The 20,818-nt window shown below is 38.4% G+C and overlaps 1 protein-coding gene across 1 annotated transcript; it reads left to right on the top strand.

The window, feature by feature from the left end:
- The first annotated feature begins 2,944 nt into the window (after positions 1–2,944).
- On the top strand, positions 2,945–7,664 carry LOC107304359. The gene is made up of 8 exons (XM_040525174.1): positions 2,945–3,926; positions 4,015–4,118; positions 4,206–4,852; positions 5,336–5,471; positions 5,549–5,941; positions 6,677–6,972; positions 7,263–7,479; positions 7,563–7,664. Exons 1-8 carry the CDS (start codon positions 2,945–2,947, stop codon positions 7,662–7,664), a joined length of 2,877 nt encoding a protein of 958 aa, XP_040381108.1.
- Positions 7,665–20,818: the final 13,154 nt, after the last annotated feature.

Below are 20,818 nucleotides of genomic sequence, written 5' to 3'. Positions count from 1 at the left end.
TGCACGAGCAATAGGACGGAGATATATATATATAGTTCTTTTCTCATCGTTTTCCATATTCTTTTTAGAAATGCTACCACCATTCTCAAAGCGATGACATTCATTATTATTACGTGTGCAAATGAAATCTTAAAACGTACTTTATACGCTAATACACACATAACTATATATTAAGACTTGTCAAGTGGAAATGACAATATAGATTAAATATTTTCCATCATTATTTTTATAAATATTTCATAAACATGTGGTAGAAAAAAGTAATGGTCGCATATGCGAAAAGGCTTTGCAACTGTGTCTAAATTTGCAGATGCATTGCATTGCGTGTTCATGTGCCTTATATTGACTATGATTATAGAGTTTATGTTTAAACCAAAATGTTGCTTCTGTTTATGTTTAAACCAAAATGTTGCTTCTGTTTATGTTTAAACCAAAATTATATCTTTAATTTTAAATTTAAAGTTAATTTTGGGATATTTTTTATCATAGTTTATTTTTAGTTTTTTCTTTTAGATTCATAAGAATATGTATATAAAAAATTTATCCACAAATTATTTTTCAGCGAAAATGCCAAAACGATCACCCCACCTAATTTCTACGATGTCAGCTCTAGCTAAGAAACGTAGTAAAAGCTAATCCTGGTTAAATATAAAAACTAAAAAGGCAGTGTTATTATATACTTTGCACATAAGCATATACAATTAATGAAACAAGATTATTTATTATAGTATTATTTTATAATTAAATTTCACCAATTGAGCAGGATAGTATATGAATATGATGAAACAGTATCGGAAAGAAAGTTGCCTTTTTTCCCTTGCATTTGCCATTTATCGGCATATATAACAGTAGAAGTCATGTTCCTTGTTGAAAATTAGAGGTGACACCATCGATATAATCCTTGCTCCGCCCTTGCCATAGCATATTTCTATATTCTTGTGCAATACTATATATTAATTCCAAGTCGTTTCTCAAAAAAAAAATTAATTCCAAGTCATATATAGAATTTGATTATTGTAAAATTATTATAGATTTATAGTAGTTGACATTGAATAGTTCAATTGATAAATATAGTTGATTAATTTCTAATCGACCGATCGAGCGTCATTTTCATAGACAATATTCTGGTGAGTCCGACCGTTTCACCCCTAATTTCAATTCCAACCATAGCTGCAAACTGGATAATATTATTGCTACAGGGAAGCTTGTATATATATATATACCCAGCAAAAATGCTACAGCTATAGCGACACTCGCATATATTCGAGCCAAACCCTAGCGTTAATTGCTGCCCAGTGCTCGCTCTTGGTAGTCCATATATATATATATATACATATATATATATAGCGCTGGCTCGTGCTGGGGTAGGGCCTCTTCAGAGAGGCCGCACCATTTTTTCGATCGCCACACTGCAGCTAGCGTTAAGTGACCTAGAGCACTACCACACTTTGGAGCAAGGCTGTGGGCCCCTATAATATTTTCTGTAGGTCCTACAGATAACCTACAGAATAACAAATATTTTTTGAAGGTGCAACTTGAACCCACGGAAAATAGAATAATTATGTGGGTTATGAAATGGACTCACAGAAAAAAAATATTTCCGCGTGGGTCACCGTCTTCCTACAGAAATTGCAAACCATTTGGCGTGAGGGGAAACAGATATGGCGCTAAATTTTCATCTACGCGGTAGACCAATATGTGTCGACGGGAAAAAAACTGTGTGAAGTGAACATTTCTCTGAAGGTAATGGGCTTTTGGCCCACAGGGAAAAAGGAGGTAACCCTAAAACCCATCCCCCATATCCAGATCGTAGCAGGCAGAGAGAGCGTCGTTGCCATCTTTCCATCTCTCCAGCGCTGTCGTCCCCATCCCTACCCCCAGCACCGCCTTGCTTCATCCCAGCCCCAACTCACGCCCTCTCCACTAGAGACCCACGCATGCGCTAGGGCATGGCCGCAGTGCCGCCACTCAACGGCGCGACTTGACCGGCCCCGCCGTCGATGGTATGGTGCGACCCCTAGTGCCCCTCCGCCGGTGCTAGGGCATGGCTCCCAGTGCTCCGCCGCCGGCGCTAGGACGAGGCTCCAGTAGCCCATCCGATGGCCACTAGAGCCAGCCCGACCGGTGCCTGCAACACCAAAATCAACGACGCATACCATATTGAACCACACATAGAAAGATATGTTTCTGCCATTGTTTGCCTCCTCTTACTAAGCAACCATACTCTTCATCTATATGAATATGATGAAACATTCTTGAAATAAAGTTGCCCTTGATTTTGCAATTTTTCTGCATATATAGTTGTACGAGGCATATTCATCGATATAAAATTTTGGCCGCCCTTGCTGTTACATATATGCTTTGATTTTTATATTGAAGGAATATGGACATGTTTACAGATCTGCACATTATTTGTCAAGAAAGCCCTGGTTTGTGAAGCCCCAAGTTGTTGACCAATTCATACAACAAATATTTATCATGCTGGCCTTGTTAATTTAACAAAATCGGGTAAGCTCTAGTTCACATGGTTTTTCTACTTCTGCAAGCTTGTGCTTACTGAATTTAGATAGCTATCTTTTGATTTTTTTTTATTTGTATGTGATCTGAATATTGAGCAAACCTACTTTATTTACTAATTTTGGTTTAAACACAGAACAATATTATGGCAGAACGGGATTGGATGTATAGTGGTTAGCGTCATGGTTCTGCACCCTCTAATGAGTGGATTGAACAGACCAATCTGTTTCTAGATTTTGCCTTCTTTTTAACGGATTTAGTTGAACACGGGGCTATTAAGTGTCCATGTGCTAGGTGTCGCAACTATATGCGACATTCGCGGGATATTATAGAGGTACACCTATGTAAGTATGGGTTTAAGGATAATTATGAGACATGGACGGAACATGCGGAGAGATATATTAGAAATAATGAGTTTGGTTCTACCATGGGCCACGATGGGGTTGATCAACATGATAACATGGATGAGATGCTACTTGAACTAGGGGCTGCCCAACCACCAGTACATGATGAAGAGCCGACTCCTTCTGCTAGTGCTTTCTATAGAATGGTGGATAGTGCTAATGAGTCGGTCCATGAAAACACAATGCACTCTAAACTATCTGCTATTGCTCGTTTGCTTGCTCTAAAGTCAGAGTACAATATGTCAATAGCGCACTATGATGATACCTTGCAACTAATCCATGAACTTCTTCCTCCGGAATCTAATTTGGCTAGGGATTTCTACCATTCAAAGAAATTATTGCAGGGCCTAGGTATGACATATATTAAAATTGATGTCTGCTACAATAATTGCATGTTGTACTATAAGGAAAATGAACATAAAGATAAGTGTGACTTTTGTAACACCCCTCGATTTGAGGATGGACAAAATAAGGTCCCACGCAAAGTTTTGCGCTACCTCCCCATAGCTGATAGGCTGCAAAGGCTTTATGCACATGAGGACACTGCAAAGGCTATGCAATCACATAAAAAATCCACGACTAGTAAGTTGGTGCACCCTTGTGATGGTGAAGCATGGCAGCAATTTGACATAGATTTTCCGGACTTTGGTAGAGATCCAAGAAATGTTCGACTTGTTATTTCAACCGATGGCTTCACACCTTTCAATATTATTGTTGCTTCGTACTCTTGTTGGCCAGTTTTTATTTCTCCACTAAATTTGCCCCGTGGAATACTCTTGAGAGCAGAATATATATTCCTTGCACTAGTTATCTCCGGTCCTGAACACCCAGGGAAAAAGTTGAGTATTCTTATGCAACCGTTAGTTGATGATCTTCTCAAGTTGTGGGAGGGGGTTGAAACATGGGATGCTACACGCAAGGAAAGATTTAACATGAGAGTAGCCTTTTTGTGGTCTGTCCATGATTGTCCTGCTTATGGAAATTTTGCTGCCTGGAGCACCCATGGTATCCTTGGATGCCCAATATGTCTATGTAATACACAAGCATTTCGTCTCCGTAATGGTGGCAAAGCATGCTGGTTTGATTGTCATAGGCGTTTTTTTTCCTAGAGACCATGAGTTTAGATTTCAATCCAACGCATTTCGAAAGAATACCATAGTATTGGATGAAGCACCAAGGATTTTAACAGGAGAGGAAGTAAGAGAACAAATGTATGCACATGTAGATGATAGAAGTAACTATGGTAAAACTCACAATTGGACCCACCTGAACTGTTTTTGGCAGCTTCCATACTTTCATAAATTACTCCTCCCACACAATATTGATGTCATGCACAATGAGAAAAATGTAGCCGAAGCTATATGGAACACATGCTTTAATATACCTAATAATTCAAAGGACAATGTGAAGGCAAGACAGGATATACTTGACATTTGCAACCGCCCGTCATTGCACTTGGAGTTGAAGGGCAATGGCAAGTGGCACAAGCCAAGGGCAACTTTCTGCATTGATAGGAATGACAAAAAAATCATTCTAAAGTGGTTTCAAGATCTAAAATTCCCTAATGGATATGCAGCCAACATTAGAAGAGGGGTCAACTTATTGAGAAGGAGGGTTTTTGGCCTAAAAAGTCATGACTACCACATATTTATTGAGAGATTGCTTCCTGTAGCTTTTCGTGGATTCCTTCCTGAAAATATATGGGTTTGTTTGGCTGAGCTTAGTTTTTTCTATAGACAATTATGTGCTAAAGAACTAAGCAAGGATGTCGTGCAATCTCTTGAACAGAACATTGCTGTTCTTCTGTGCAAACTAGAGAATATATTCCCACCAGGATTTTTCAATCTGATGCAACATCTAATTGTACATCTACCTCGTGAGGCACGCCTTGGTGGTCCTGTTCTAGCCCGTTGGATGTATCCATATGAGAGGTAAAATATTAATTAACACAAACCTGAAAAAATTAAGTTTTTGGCTAGTCCTTACAACTATTTATTTTTGACTTATCATGTTCAACAATATAGGTGCATCGGAAAACTTAGAAAAAAAGTTAGAAATAAAGCTCGTGTTGAGGGATCCATTGTCGAAGCTTATTTAGTGGAGGAAAATACAAATTTCCTCTCACTTTATTTTAGCAACAATGTGAGATCGACTAGAAATAAAATCCCTCGATACGATGACGGTACCTCTACATTTGAGAGTTCCTGTAACCTTCATATTTTTCAATACCCTGGTCGGTGTTTTAATCATCGTGCATGTCGTGATCTTACAAGCGAGGAGTACAAGGCTGCTTTCTTGTATATATTAACTAACATATTTGAGATGGATTCTTCCTTTGAGTAAGTGTTTGAAACAAAACATTTTTAACTTTCTAGCATTTCTTGTATTTTCCCTAAATTATACCCTACATGTAGACAATTTGATAAGGAACAATGGAAGAGTAGAATTGCACCTACAGATAAGCAACATCGTGACCTAAGATTAAATGGTTGGAAATATTACCGTGGGACCAGACATGGACCTAATTTCTTTGATTGGTTCAAAAAACAAGTAATTCTTTCAAACTAATCTACTGTTTCATTCTTTCTTTTAACTTATTCAACTAATAACTTATTATATTTATGCAGTGCATGATAAAGTCTAGTATTGACAGTACCTTGTGGCATATTTCTTATGGATTTTCTAAAAGAGTAACCTCTTATGGATGCTATGATGTGAATGGATGTAGATTTCGTTCGGAGAAGTATGAGAGTGCAAAACCAGGATTAAGTACTATCAATACTGGTGTTTGTATGTCTTGCGTCGATGATGATGACAATGTTATTGACTACTTTGGTGTCATCGAGGACATCATCAAAATTACTTGGGAAGGCAGCATGAACCTAGAGTTGGTTTTGTTTGATTGCCGTTGGTTTGATCCAACACCGGAAGGTGTTAGGCGCACTGAAAATTTAGGTTTGGTTGAAGTTAAGCACACATCTAGGCTTTCAAACTTTGAATCATTTGTTCTTGCAAGTCAAGTTACTCAAGTTTATTTCCTGCCTTACCCATGTGATTCCAGGACATATTTAAAAGATTGGTGGGTCGTATATCATGTTACCCCTCATGTTTATTTACCTCCTAGTAGCAGAGATGAATATGTTCCTATTGATGATCAGCCGCAAATTGACTCATTCTATCAAGAGGACGGGTTAGAAGGTCATTTTATCATTGATTTAGGGGATGACATTGAAATAGCAACTTCTTACACATCTGATGAGATAACTAATGAGAGAGATTTGGACTATCTTGCCAAACATAATGCCTCAAGACAGGAAGATGAAGAATTTGATGATGAATATGATGATGATGATGATGATGATGATGATGATGATGATGATGATGATGATGATGATGAAGCTGACGAAGATCATGAGCTAGAAGGCCCAATTTATGATCCTAAAGATTTTTAATTATAAATTAAGTCTTGTTTTTTTTGTTGTGTATGATGTGGACAAGACTTGTGTGAAATATGCTATATATTGTTGTCATGTTATTAAGTAATTGCTGCGTATGCATTGATGCATTTTAATACCATTCAGCTCATATATTTCTTCATTAGTAACTATATATATATATATATATATATGTATGTAATATATATATATATATATATATATATATATATATATATATATATATATATATGTATGTATGTATGTATGTATGTATGTATGTATGTATATAAGCAATAATAATTATATTTTCTTGTGTAGATCATGAACAACCTTCGTCATCGGGCTCTTGCCTCAAAGAAGCGTCCAGACAGTCATTCCTCTAGTACTAGCAACACTAATGGTGCAAGCTCACAAAGGAGTGTGCCTTCTACGAATGGCACTCAAGTGAACCCTGCTAACTCTACTGCTGAAGGTCAGAACCATGAAAGTCACCGTGTTACTGGTACGCAAGATAGACAACCTCCTGCACAAAGGGGACGAAAGGAGAGGTCAGGGACCAACCTTGCTGTACCTCGACGGGGTCGGAAGGTGGGCCTTATACCTAGGGGTGAAATGTAAGTATACATTTCAATATATTTTTAGCTTTCCTATTAAAATCAGAATTGCTAGCCTTCTATGAGAATTCATAAATGGTACTCATTCAACCATTTCATAATACATGCATTCTGCAATCTAGTTAAGAAACTTATGCCACAGTACAAATATATTCTTTTAGGCCGCTAGTAAATATTAACTTGTCAACCATGCTAGCTTTCAAAAAAAATCAGTCCTATCATTCAGTCATTTGCTAATAGTTGGCTGCAACTTTTTAGGCTGAAAATAAAGTAGTTTTATTTATATACAGGCAATTCAAGTATGTGAATTATCAAGCTGCAGAGTACAAGTACACCACACAACTTGGTGTTATTTTGAAACGTGAATACCCAGGCACTGTGGAGGACCTTGACAATGATGGTAGGATCATTCGGAGCCGTCCTGCACTCCATTGGGCAGATTATTACTTGAAGAGAAGAGAGGGAGATGGAGAGACTTGTGCAGATCGAGTGATCAATGAATTTTGGGTAAAGTACTTATTTCCCTGCCTACATTTCATATGTTCTCTGTGTTTTACAACTTATTTTGTATCTTGAACAACACTATGCAGCGTTTGTTTACTAGAAGAGAAGAACTGAAGGATGCTGCAGACCGTGTCCTAGAAAACTATGCATATAAGCGCGTCAATGATATGATGTATCAACACGAATGATATGATGTATCAACTTCGTGTTGATGCTGTTAAGCTCTACTTTCATATAGTGCGTGGTGAGGGAATTAAAAACAACGTAGCTTGTGCAATTGAACTTCCAAAGGAGGAACACTTGCAGGCTCGCGTAGAATGGGTTAGTGAAGATGATTGGCCATCTCTCTGCCATCATTGGGAAACTAAACAATATCTTGAGAAGCGGCAGAAAGCCCGAGAATCAAGGCTACAATCTAAAAATGATACTCGGAATAGAGGAGGATCAAGACCATTTACTGAAACACAACAATGACTGGTACTAAATCTGTCCATCAACCAATTATCCTTAAGCACTACTTTTTATTAGACCATTGGTTGGTTCACAATTTATTGGTTGCATTTGTAGGAGCATGACTTCGGACCTGAGAAGACTACTGGATTAAACACATTTGTTGTTATGAAATCAGGTGCTAAAAATATGGATAGTTCTGGAAGTCATGGACCAATTAACAACTCAAAGGCAGAACAAATTATGGTATATTGTCATTGTGACCTCTTCCAAACTTTTGAACAGATCTGTTGCTATCTTATTTCCATCATTGCTGCACAATCTCAGGATATATTTTTGCAATGTAGGCTGATTATAGTGCAATTACTGCCTTAGAAACTCAAGAAGATTTAGGTGGGAATGAATTAGATCCAAAGGCACTTTACACCATTTGCAATGGCCTGCCACATGGACGCCTTCACATTGGTAATGACGCCGTGTCTAAGGCTGCTGTCATTGCAGCTGGCAAAGAGAGAATACCTAGGCCATCTACCTCATCATCTAATCAAAATTTGCGAAACCAAAATTTACAACTAATGCATGAAAATGCACAACTTCAACGCCGACTACAATCTAATTCACGGATGTTCAAGGTGATATTTGAAATATAAGTATACAAATATATATTTTTGGCATTCCTGTCCTGCTAATCCCTATTATGTTTGAATTGTAGTTTATTTTTGACAAGATGGGAGTGGAACCACCATCTGAGGAAGATCTAATGCCACCTATTAATGAAGATCTAATGTCCCCGATGCATCATCAGTTGGTAATAATAGAAATAATATTAATTTGTCTATGTAGAATATTAACCCTACCAATCATTGTTCCTTTTTTCTATTTCTTTCATTCATATAGAGAACTAATTATTTTTGGTAGCAGAATGAACACACATGCAGTAGTTCACAAGCATCATGTTGATCACTTTAACACATGGGCACCACCTTATTCTTAGTTCTAAATTATGGTAAGGTAGCAATGAATGCCACCCCTTTTAATGTTAGGAATATATTGGTGCCTGAAACTTCTGACATGGTCATCTATGGTTATAGTAGCTAGTCACTAATTTTCCTTGTTGCCATCCTCACAAAACTAAGGTTTTACGCTGTAAAATATGATTGGTTATCTTACTATTGGTACTTGCTTATTGCAGCGAACTGACTCTTCTCATGTGGGGTCCCATCACGAAGCTCAAATTGATGGAACCAGTGGCACCAACATGGATAGTGAGGAGAACCTCATCTCTGAGCTGAACACCAGGTACGAGGGACAAATGGGATGCAACAACACCCCCGCCTAGTTGCAACGCGATGGCTGACACAACATAGCATCTTGCATTTGGAAGATACATCAGTGAAGTGGACTGTCTTTTGTTTCTCACAACAACACCTCACCTAATTATTTTTTTTGGTAGCAACATAGATAGAATAGGACTTTAACGATACTTCATTATCTTTTGGTCGCAATTCAATTATAGGAGGTTGTTGGCATATGTGTTGATATTTTGGTAGGAACTAAGTTAAAGACTGAAGACATTCTTTTGTACACACCTCACTGATGGTTTGAGGTGTTGTCTCTAAGCAATGGCTTGAGATGAAACTAATTAACTGTGTTGTTTCGTTCAGTAACTGAAGGTGGTGCTAATGGATGATGCAATTCAAGTGTGGCTCTAAAATATGGGTTTTTTTTTTATGGATGTGAATGTGGCACTATTTGAATGATTTGTGGGTGTATTATCATAAACATGTGATTGTTTCACTTATGGATGCCTGATGTGCACATTGGGCGTACTATTTTAGTGTTTGGGTGTACTATTTGTGAATACATAGTTATTTCACATTTTTGTGTATTATGTGTGAATCTTTATCATAAGTTTGACGGTTTTAGCCCACAGAAATATTCTTATTACATAATGAAACATTATTGTTCTGTGCTACTGCACATTGTATTTTTCTGTAGGCTGTCTCACAGATTTTAAATTTCTGACATTATTTTCTGTCGGTGCCACGTTAGAATTTAGAGAGCAAAAACCTGACGCCATTGAACTTTTTCTGTGGTCCACGCACAAAATAAACCCGTCACTAAACAATTCTATGTAGGTAAACCTTCAGAACAATTAAATATTTCTGTGGTAATTTTTGTGTCGGATATTTCTGTGGGTGCACCTACAGGAATGCTTTTTCTGGAGAACATATTTTTCTGTCGGTTTTGCACCTACAGTATTGATGCTGAGTCTGGTAGTGGAGCATATATATATATATATATAGCTATATGTGGAATCGTATCTCCTCGCGCGCCGCTCCGTCCTCCACGGCGAGATGGCGATGCATCACCACCTGTCTGGAGCTGGAGCTGCAGCCGGTGGGGCTGCCCCGCCGATCGTTCGCTTCCCTCGTTGGACGGCGGGACGACCCGGCCTCCTCGCCGCCGGCGTCCGTCCCATTCGTCGGCTGAAGTTGGCTGCACGGCCGCCTGCTGCGACGACGACGACTGCTGGCTCCCCAGGTCCGTGGTTCGAACCGAACGACGACACCAAGGTGAGAGTCAGACCAGCATGCTTGAACTGTACTCTTTTTTCGTTGTCGTTCATAATTAGCTGCATGCATCTGTACGTGTGTATATAGACAGTACCACGTCATAGGTTCAGATTAACGAAGTCATCAGCACTCCTATCAAATCTGCTCCATCCATTTTATATTATAAAACTAGATTTATCTATTTATCAATATATATGTTATATATATATATGTCTAGATTTATTAGCACACAAATAAATCTAGACAAAACCAGAAAATTTTATAATGTGGAGTAGAGGAAATATATAATTAAAACTCACATGAACCTATCTAGTTAGACGTATGATGTCGTCCTTCGCACACAATTTATCGGTGATATATACGTAGGGGCAAATCCTACGTGGGTGCTGGGGGCTTAAGCTCCTTAGCCGCTGAATCCCCTTAAAAGATAAGAGGATTGGGGAGAGGAATAATATAAATTACTTTTTATAATATATGTAACTTAATTTTAGATTTGACTAAATTGCTTTTTAAGCATATAAAAGTAAATTTAATAAAGTATAAAAGCAACTTATAAAGGTAACATAAACCAAAATGAAGTAAGCTGTCACGATATTAAGAGTAAATATATTGTGGGGGTAAAAGCATGAGTCTATTTTCAAATTAAATTATTAGCAAAGATTTTAGAACTAACTGGTAAAATAAACTATGTGATAAGAGTAATTTTCACATATAATGTTATTTAATCAAATATAAAAATAACTTACATAACACGGGCACAAAATAAATTACGTCTATCACATATAATAGAGTAAGATGAAATTTAACCAGATATTAAAATAATTTACATATATGATAAGAGTAATTTTCACATATAATAAAAGTAATTTTACACTATATATGTATATTTGTTTTTTATGAAAGGTATAATAATGTAAGATCATGCTATAAAGATTTAATTGCTACAAACATAATGATGTTAACGGATTGTAGATTGTATAAGTAATTTAAAAGAAAATTATTTGAATATTAGTTGTTAGGAATTTTAGATGGTAGTTATTAGTTAAGGCTAATTAGTGCATATATGTTGTCTAGTTCCGTTCAAAAAGGAGAGGGGATTGTGCTCTCTCGTCCAGAGGGATCGAGGAGGCCAAGAGGGGATAGTTCTCTCGAGGGAAAAAAATCAAGAAAAATAAAGAGGGAGGGGATCGTTCTCTTGAGGCAGAGAGATGGGAGAGATAGAGGAAAAATAAGAAGGAGATAGAGGCCATGGAGGAGACGCGGGAGTGTCCGCGAGGGAGTGGCTCGAGAAGGGAGGGAGGCACACGCTAGAGAGGGCAATACTGCAATAGTTATTCTATAGAGGAGGTGTAGCATGTATAGAAGTACATAACTGTGTGTGTCTCTCTCTGTGTGTTATATATATATACACACACACACTAGCAAATTGTCCGTACGTTGCAACGAGATTTTATATTTTAAAAATATCTTTAAGTTGGAGTGATTGACACATGTAATTCACGGTCATTTTTTTCTTAAAAAACCAGAGTACAAATAAAAAAAACATCCATTATAAACTTTGAATCTATATATGGCCCAGTAAAAATAGCCCATGTAACCTTTAAAAAAGGCCATTTGAAAATCCTAATCCTAACCCTACTCTCACTCTCCCTCACTCCCTCACTCCCTCTCCCATGTTTCTAGCGGCGGCGGTGCAGCAGGCGTGGTCGCGGGCGCAAGGTGGTCGGCGGCGGGCTGGCAGCGGCGGCGGTGCAGCAGGAGCGGGCGCGCGGTGGCGGGCTGGTGACGGCGCCCCGGTGGCGCAACGGCAGGGCTGCGCGACGAGCTGAGGCCGGTGGCGTCCGGCCTCGTCACCTTGGGCGAACTGGAGTGGGGGTCGGTGACTCAGCGTCGGGGCGGAGGGCGACGACAGGTGGCATCGGGCCTCACCGGCGAATGGGAGAGGCGGTCGCCACTCGGCGTCGGGGGAAGGGGTGACAGATTCACTACCACCACCACTAAAGTCTTTTTAGTATGGTATAGATATGTAGGAAGTGGATGTTTAGAACATATGTTTATGTACACACACTATCTTAGCCATTCATATATCCTTAAGATGTGTGCACCATATTAGATGAATACTATGTTCTATTACATAATTCATACATATGTACATATATGTATATGTATGTGTATGTGTATATGTATATGTATATGTATATATGCATGTATACACATATATATATGTATGTATATATCTAAAGATGTATGTATATATACATATGTGTGGATGATGGATGGATGATAGAGATTGCTTGAGTTGGTGAACATATGTTTTATTATGGATGATAGAGATGATGTATGTATATATACATATTGAGATTGCTTGAGTGTGTGTATATATAATAGAAAATAGTTATAAAGTTGTTTTTAAGAATGTGTTATCATCTAAAATGCTAATTGTATGGAACCAAAGAGGGTATATATGTTAACAACAATGCATGTATGTCAGGTGAATGTCTTCAAGATCATCTACCATTCAGCGAGTGAGGCGTTGGAGTTGATGGAGCAGAACACACCACGGCCACGCCCACCACTGGACGTGGCGCAGATGAGGAAGCTGTTCAAGGATCAACTTGTGCAGTCAGCTAGCGCCAACGCCACAGTCAGTATAATACATAGCCTCCTCCTCAGCCATTGGCATATGTGGAATACCTACGCCAATGTGCCTATCAAGGAGTACAATGGCCGTGACATGTTCCTTCGTGACTGCGCCAAGTCTGCATATGGCAACGATGGGCGCATACGAGATGAGCTCCTCAGTACCTTTGACCTCTCCATGGACTCTATGCCTACAGATGACTTCGACAAGGTAAATATATATACTCCTATATAGCTTCGAATTTGAATGAATTATTGCATGGATGGTCTAATTAATATAATTGTTATTTACTCTTGTTTGGTTGGTTTTTTTGTAGGATCTGATAGCGGCCATCCTCTACGTGTCCAAGGTCACTTGGAAGTATGTCGGCGAGTACCGGGAAAGGCTTCTGGAGCAACAGCCGTGGAATATTTATATGGATAAGGTGACCGAGGAGAGTGAGGATGATGAAGATGTGGATTTTCCTGAGCTTGGAGCAGGAGGCATCTAGATTCTTATCACTATTTGCAGACTTCCGGATGCCTTACTTTATTTAGTTCACTTGCAGGCGACCTGGTATGTGTCGTATGTGTGGAAAATATGGAATAAGGAGAAATCCTATATTATGTTAAGTATTGTACTGATCCTAATGGGTATATATAGCGTATATATGAGACATGGACTTGGAGTACAAGACAAACATTCTATCATATTTCTCTAGAATTTTATTTTTATCCTTAATTAGATATTCTATTGGACTATGTTATCTCTAATTGTAGATATTTTATCTCTAACATGGAGCTGAGCTTCATAGTCGGAATTTGTTTCACTCAGATAGTTTCATAGTCAGAGAATCAATTGTGGTAGTGAGGTGGGTAAAATAAAATATTACTCGGGTAAGAAGAAAATAAGATTTAGTTGTTCAATGCTCCCCGAGTCACCACTTGGTGGTGGCGATGACGACTGATATGAGTATTAGGTCACCAACCGCTGGCAAGATCAGTGACCGATGTGAGGATGCGTCCGACATGGGGCAATATCCCCACTCAGCGACGACAGCCAATATGAAGGCGATGAAAAAAATAACCGATGTGTGGACAAGGCCACCACTCGGCGACGGCAATGGATAGGGCCAACATGGTGACAAGGTTACCACTTAGCAACAACAAAGGCAACTGACCGTGGGATGGTGAATGTTCGATGGCTACGATGATGGCTAGAGTTGACGTGGCGCGGTCACCTCTCGGCGGCGAATACATCGTGGTGACAAGGTTGCCTCTCGACAATAGTGAATGCGACTAGTGTGACGGTGAAGTCAACACTCGACGGTGACGAAGGTGGGACGATGATGAAGTTTGATGGCGACGGTGATGAGTTCGTAGCTCGGCGGTGGTGAAGGCGACCGACCATGCGACAGTTGATGTCCGATGACACTGGTAAAGGCAGTTGACCGTGGAGCGTTGAATGTCCATTAGCGACAGTGGAAGCCCACTTGACAGCGGCGAAAGCAACCGTTTATACAACGGTAGAAATTTGTGAACAAATATGACCGATGTGACGACAAGGTTGGTACTCGGCGGTGATGAAGGTGGCTAACGTGGGACATCATGCCCACTCGGTAATGACAAAATACGTGATTGGGATGACATCACCACTTGCTGGTAGAGAAGGTCGTCGGCATGATGATGAGATCACTACTCAGCAGCGGCGAATGTGTCATGTGTAAGGACAAGGTCACCACTTGGCGGTGGTGATGGATGTAGTTGACGTGGTTATGAGATCACAACCTGGCTGCATTGATTACTGTAGCCAGTGCGGTGCTGAGATCACCACTAGGTGGTGACAATTTCAGTGGTGAAAAGGAATGCGACTGACTGGTGATGAGATCGCCACTCGGCGACGACAATGGATGTGGCCGAATACAAAGATAACCGCTTAGGGCAACAATGACCGCTCCATATGAGGGTGATGGAGTTCAATACTAGTAATAGATGCAGCAAGTGTGGCGACAATGTCATCACTTGGCGGTGGAGACACTTTAGTTGGTGCACTTTTCTTCCACTTTGGTTCAATATGGTTTATTGCACAATGTAATGTTATAACAAAGAGTAGATTTCAGATAACAACAATTATTCTATTAAAATTATCAGCTTAATTAACACACCTTTATCTTGATACTTTTGAAAAATGCAACGATAATGTATGTTTTTATCATAAAGCTACAGTTTTAGTTGTTTGATGAGATTTGATCCACTTTTCTTACACATGGGATACTCTTCTAGTGTAAGTTGGGTCGATATGCCTTACCCATATAATTGATAGCTATAATTTTGGGATAAATCAATGCTATCATTGCATTTTTTTTGAAAAATCCACATTTAAAATTATGGCAAAGTGATAGTTTATATTAAACAATTATGTGTGGGGACATCACCTAGTCCATAGGTATACCCATGCACTACATAGGGTTCGATGGGATGACGACCACATAAACTTTGTGCCAAAAATAACACGATTTTTTTAAAATAGTATCATTTAAAGGGAAAATCCCAAAAATAAGGGTTGGATATCTAAAATTACAAAATAAGGACTCCGTCAAATTGGATTGGGTCGACATGAGACCTATCAACACGGACCCCCTGAGGTGGGGAGACAACTAGTTGAACACCAACTTTTGATAGATGTGGTGTGGAGGGAGCATGTAAAATTGGGGGAGTTCGACAGGGTCTAACATAGACTTAGTGTAGTTCAGTTCGACAGGGTCGTACCATTGATCCTCTGTTTGGTAGGAGCCCTGTTAACCACATTTAATTCAATAGGGTTCAATTTTATATTCTTTTTGTCACATGGCATGTTTTTAAAATTTTCATTTAAATAGTACCATTTAAAAAAAATCAAAATAACACTCGCATAGCCTTTCAGCAAGGAATTAGCGGGGAGGACAAAATACTCTGTTATTATCAGTAGAGTAGATGGATAGATTAGGCGTATAGAAAGAATAAAATTTCTTAATTTACGAACCAATGGCATGTAGCCAAAAGTAGAAGTCGATTTTATTTTATAACAAGCTCAAACCTAAGCAGTTGATTTATTTTGGGTAGACCCTCGTTTTGTGCTGGGCCTAACGGAGGCCCAACTCGGTATAGAAAAACGGGAGAGGCTTTACGTGGAAGCCCGTAATGTCGGGCCGTATCTGGTCCGGAAGCTCAATACGACCCAATCTGAGCGTTCTCAGGCGCTAGCGTGGGCCTAACTGAGGCCCAGCAGTCCGTTCCTTCCGGCCTCAAATTATTGTCTCGAAAAGGCCTTAAGCTGGCCCAAGTGTCTACACTCTGCTGTACAGACGAAAATCCAGTTATTATTATATCGACAGAAATTTTTTTTTCGTTTGGTTTGTATTGTAGCCAAACTCAATAAAGAAAAAAAATGAGCAATGCCAAAATATTAGCTCTCAGGCCCGCACTCTCTGGCAATTTGGATGTGCTTTACGTGAACATGTTCGTTGACAATGGTTAGGTAATTAATTACATTAATGTAGCGTGTAAGTCGGAACATTCTCCTTCTTTGCAAAGGAAGCGTGCATGAGCTAGCTATTATACTGACAGATTTTGTTTCTTATATATAAGAAATGACAATTTGGTATGTTAATTATTTCAGCACTTGCATGCCTATACCTACAAGGATGAAGATCATTACTAAAAACAGCAAATGACATGTGAATGATTGCATCACTGAGCACCGCCAAAAGAAAAAAAGTAATTAGATGGATAATTCATATATACTTGTGCACATACGTATCCGCCATACATAATCTTAAAGCCTTGGTGCATGAACTTTGATGAAGCAAATTAAGCTCTGACCAGAAGGGTTTGCTCGAATTTTCTTTAATTTGGAGGACAAATGTTTATGTTACCGCACAAGCAAATTAGTACTAAACTAAACATGAGACCGATGATAATGCACCATTGGTTAACATGTATTACGTGCACGACTTCAAGGATTATATCACATTTATCAAGTCAAATAAAAAAAATATAGCGTGCATCATTTTCCTCTTTATCATTTATTTCTCTCTCATTTTGTTGATTAGGGGCACCCAAAATTTTGGCACAGCAACACGACGGCTCTGTTCTTTTGTTAGATATTTCATGAACATTAAAACTAATTACACAGTTATGGAGAAATCGTAAGACGAATCTGTTGAGTCTAATTAGTACATAATTAGCCATAAGTGCTACAGTAACCAATATACTCTAATGATGAATTAATTAAACTTAAAAGATTTGTCTCGCGGTTTCCAGACGGAATATGAAATTTGCTTTGTAATTAGAGTACATTTAATACTTTAAATGTGGGGACTGTACATGTCGATGTGACCTCTCCTACAAAATTTTCCCAACTGGACAGGGGTCTTAGGCACCTTTCTCACCTCTTATTCTTTGTTTACCCTCGTCAAATCAATCTTTTTTTTTTTTGCAGAGTTGTCAAGTCAATTCTAAACCTCTCAAAAATAAATAAGTCGTCTCTTCTTTTTTAATATCGTTAAGTTGTTTTAAAGTTCTTGTGCACATCTCTAAAACAGTTTATATTTTGGAAGCCAAAGGTTCTACGTAATAATGGTAAAACTACGGTTGTCCAAAATACGTCAAACATTTGCATGCACATGGATGGAGTATGATCAAGTTGGGGAGAAAAAGGGATATCATACATCATTATTATAGTTAAAATCGCAATTGGCTCTCAAACTAATGACTTGGAAGCTATTTTTACTGCATTGGCTTATAAGCTGAATTACATGTAATTTTAACCTAAAACTTTTGCACTAGTACTCGTGGTGGAAAAGCCAATACTAAAAATAGAACTAAATAAAGAAATATCTAAATTAATTTCAAAATTAACTTCTAAAATTCAATTGGTTGCGCAACTCAATCATGGTGCATTGAATTCCTTGCCGCTTGGTGTTTTCGATAATGAATACTACCTCCCATTTCAAAAAGACTTCTTGTTTGACTCCTCTTGTTTATCCTACGAAGATTTAGTTTATGAGTAATTAGTATATTAGCTTTGATAAAGTAGTGGACAAATACATTGAGATTTAAGGTTGAAGTTTGAAAAAGTAAAGGATGATCTAGTCTTCGTAATTTTGTGCATGTATATATGAGGTAGGTTGAAAATACGATCATTTTGGGAATAACGTAGTAATTTTAATACTTAGTGTCATATGGCTTATAAATTAATGTGTATACGTAATGCCCCGGGTTTTAACCAACTTGAAGTGGTGCACAAAACACACAAAAAACCACTGGACCTGAAACTCTACAGAGTCATATATATGAGATCATCTTATAACTATATAATTTGTCATAATATATTGAAACTAAATTCAAGTTAGAGATGTTTGTAAGGAACAAGTAATAGGGTGCTACTTCCCACCTATGTATGCTGAGGTTACTTGGTTCCTAAACACCAAATAAAACACAAGAAAAACACAAGAGTAAGTATAAAATACTCAGCAAGTATAATATAGAATTGAAAACATACACTATATATTTGAAAATATAGAGCAACAACAATCAATTTCCTTCTTTAAAAAGGAACTCAATATTTAATTTAACGGCAGTTCCCATCCTGGGTAGACATAAATAAACGTTAAATTTCATTAATTCAATGAAATAGTAGTTCCTCTCCCAAATAAACATGTACATCCTTTTAGCATTACTAGTAAGCCGATAAGTGGGACCAGTACATACTACAAGGATCATGAATGAAAAATCAACCAAAAAACTATATGGCTGCAAATGGTACTTGATTGAGTTAACCAAAAAAGAACCCGATTTATGAAACTTGAAAACGATATAAGGAACGTGATTGTCAACCAAAAACATGACTAGATTTAATTTAAATAATAATATAAAATTAGATAGGTTTCAATAACAAAATATAAAATTAGGTTTAGTAATATGCACGACCAAATAACAAAATATATATATCAGATAATAATAATTGCATAGCATTTCAATCATCACATATCAATCATATAAGTTTATAATACACTTACCGTAAACATTGACATTAAATTTAGCTCGATCAACACCTACCAAGTTTGAATCCTCCACACCCTTTATAGGAAAACCCAAGATCGAAAATCACAAACTTTAGGAACCACCTAAATCCCCAATTCCTTCTCTTCTTCCTCCTTCCCTTCCCTTCATCTTCCTTCTATCTGTATCCCCTGTTCTCAGCCATACAAGGAGCAGCAATGGCCGCATGCAGCAAGCAATGCATCGGTGAGCAGCAGCAGCGGCAAAGGATGTGGCGACTAGGCCTGGGTGTTTGTTTTTTGGTTCGGTCTCGGTTTTCGGTCTCCAGAGAAAATCGGTCTTTCAGAACTCGAGTCCGATCGGTCTCGAAAAAAACACAAGACCGAAAAATTCGGTCTTGGTCTCGATCTCGAAGTGCCCGAAATTTCAGTGAAGTTCAAAAATCACAGGAATTTTGGGCAACACCACAATTTTTGGGACATATTTTCACAATGAAAATGACATATTTCGTAAGATAAAGAAATATCATGCACTAGAAATAAGAGGAACTAAGCATAGACTACATAAGTGCATAGTTCCATATTCCACAACACAATTCATAGTTCGGTCTCGGTCTCACGGGACACACACTATTAGTTCGGTCTATTCAGGTATTTTGGTTACCCGAGCCCTCTACTTGAAGACCAGACCGAATTTTTCGGCTTTCACCTCCTCCACCCGAGACCGGGACCGAATTTCTCGGTCTCGGTCTTTTCGGTCTCGGTCTCGGTCTATTTGGTTTGGTCTCTTGGTCTCGTTCTTTTTGTGCTCAGGCCTAGTGGCGACCTATCACGGCAGCGGCGACAACGTGGCGGTGGCTAGGGCATGGAGACGATGGCGCTGTAGACATGAGGATGAACAGATCGGCTAATCGATCTGTGTGTTTTCTTTTTATAGCTAGGTTTTACCAATCTGTTCAGTCTCTTATCTTATTTATTATTTTTTAATCTTTTTCTAGTTTTAATGAAAAATCGGACGATCCAAATTAATTCAACCACACTTTTAATTCATCCAGATTCCAATCAGCACAAACTTATACTCTATTTTGTTCTACTCGCCAAAGGCTATGTGTCCGGTCTCCGATCGTCGATACGAGGAATGATATAAAAGTTGAATTTTCACACCCCCTTTTAATTGTTACTGAACAAAAACCTATTTGAATCGTGTGGTACCGCTATCCCTCTTCTGCCTCACGCAAATAGTTGTAGTAAAATCTTTACTGGAAGAGAAAATACGCTAAATTTGTAGGTAGACCAATACTTTTATGTGTAGATCAATACCCTATGAGTTATTTATTTACTAAGAGTGTTATGTAATTTATTTACTACAAGAGAGAAGAGAGAAACCATATGTGCGGGATGAAACAGAAAATCCATGAAAAAACACACTTGTGATGGGACGCTCTCTATTAAATACATGCTTATGGCGTGGTTGAGCGCATCCCCATATATATAAATATCACAAATTGGCTACATGCCACATGCCATTTTGTCAAACCTGAAATCAAAAAATGCCATCAAAATTTGGTCGATCGTACGTATTAAATTAAGTGCCCCCTGTGATACTACTAATATTTAATTTCCCTTTCCCTCCGAAAGGATAACCCTTATGTATTT

This window comes from Oryza brachyantha, chromosome 6, assembly GCF_000231095.2.
Source record: "Oryza brachyantha chromosome 6, ObraRS2, whole genome shotgun sequence".
Taxonomy (NCBI): domain Eukaryota; kingdom Viridiplantae; phylum Streptophyta; class Magnoliopsida; order Poales; family Poaceae; genus Oryza; species Oryza brachyantha.
Note: the sequence above shows the minus strand (reverse complement) of the source record. Positions and strands in the feature narration are given on the sequence as shown.

Bases quoted from the DNA above. Each gene is read 5' to 3' on its own strand.
- LOC107304359 (XM_040525174.1), top strand. From the start codon at position 2,945: ATGGGCCACGATGGGGTTGATCAACATGATAACATGGATGAGATGCTA. The intron at 5,472-5,548 runs GTAATTCTTTCA...ATATTTATGCAG, and splicing joins TTGATTGGTTCAAAAAACAA to TGCATGATAAAGTCTAGTAT. The intron at 5,942-6,676 runs GTTACTCAAGTT...TTTCTTGTGTAG, and splicing joins CATTTGTTCTTGCAAGTCAA to ATCATGAACAACCTTCGTCA.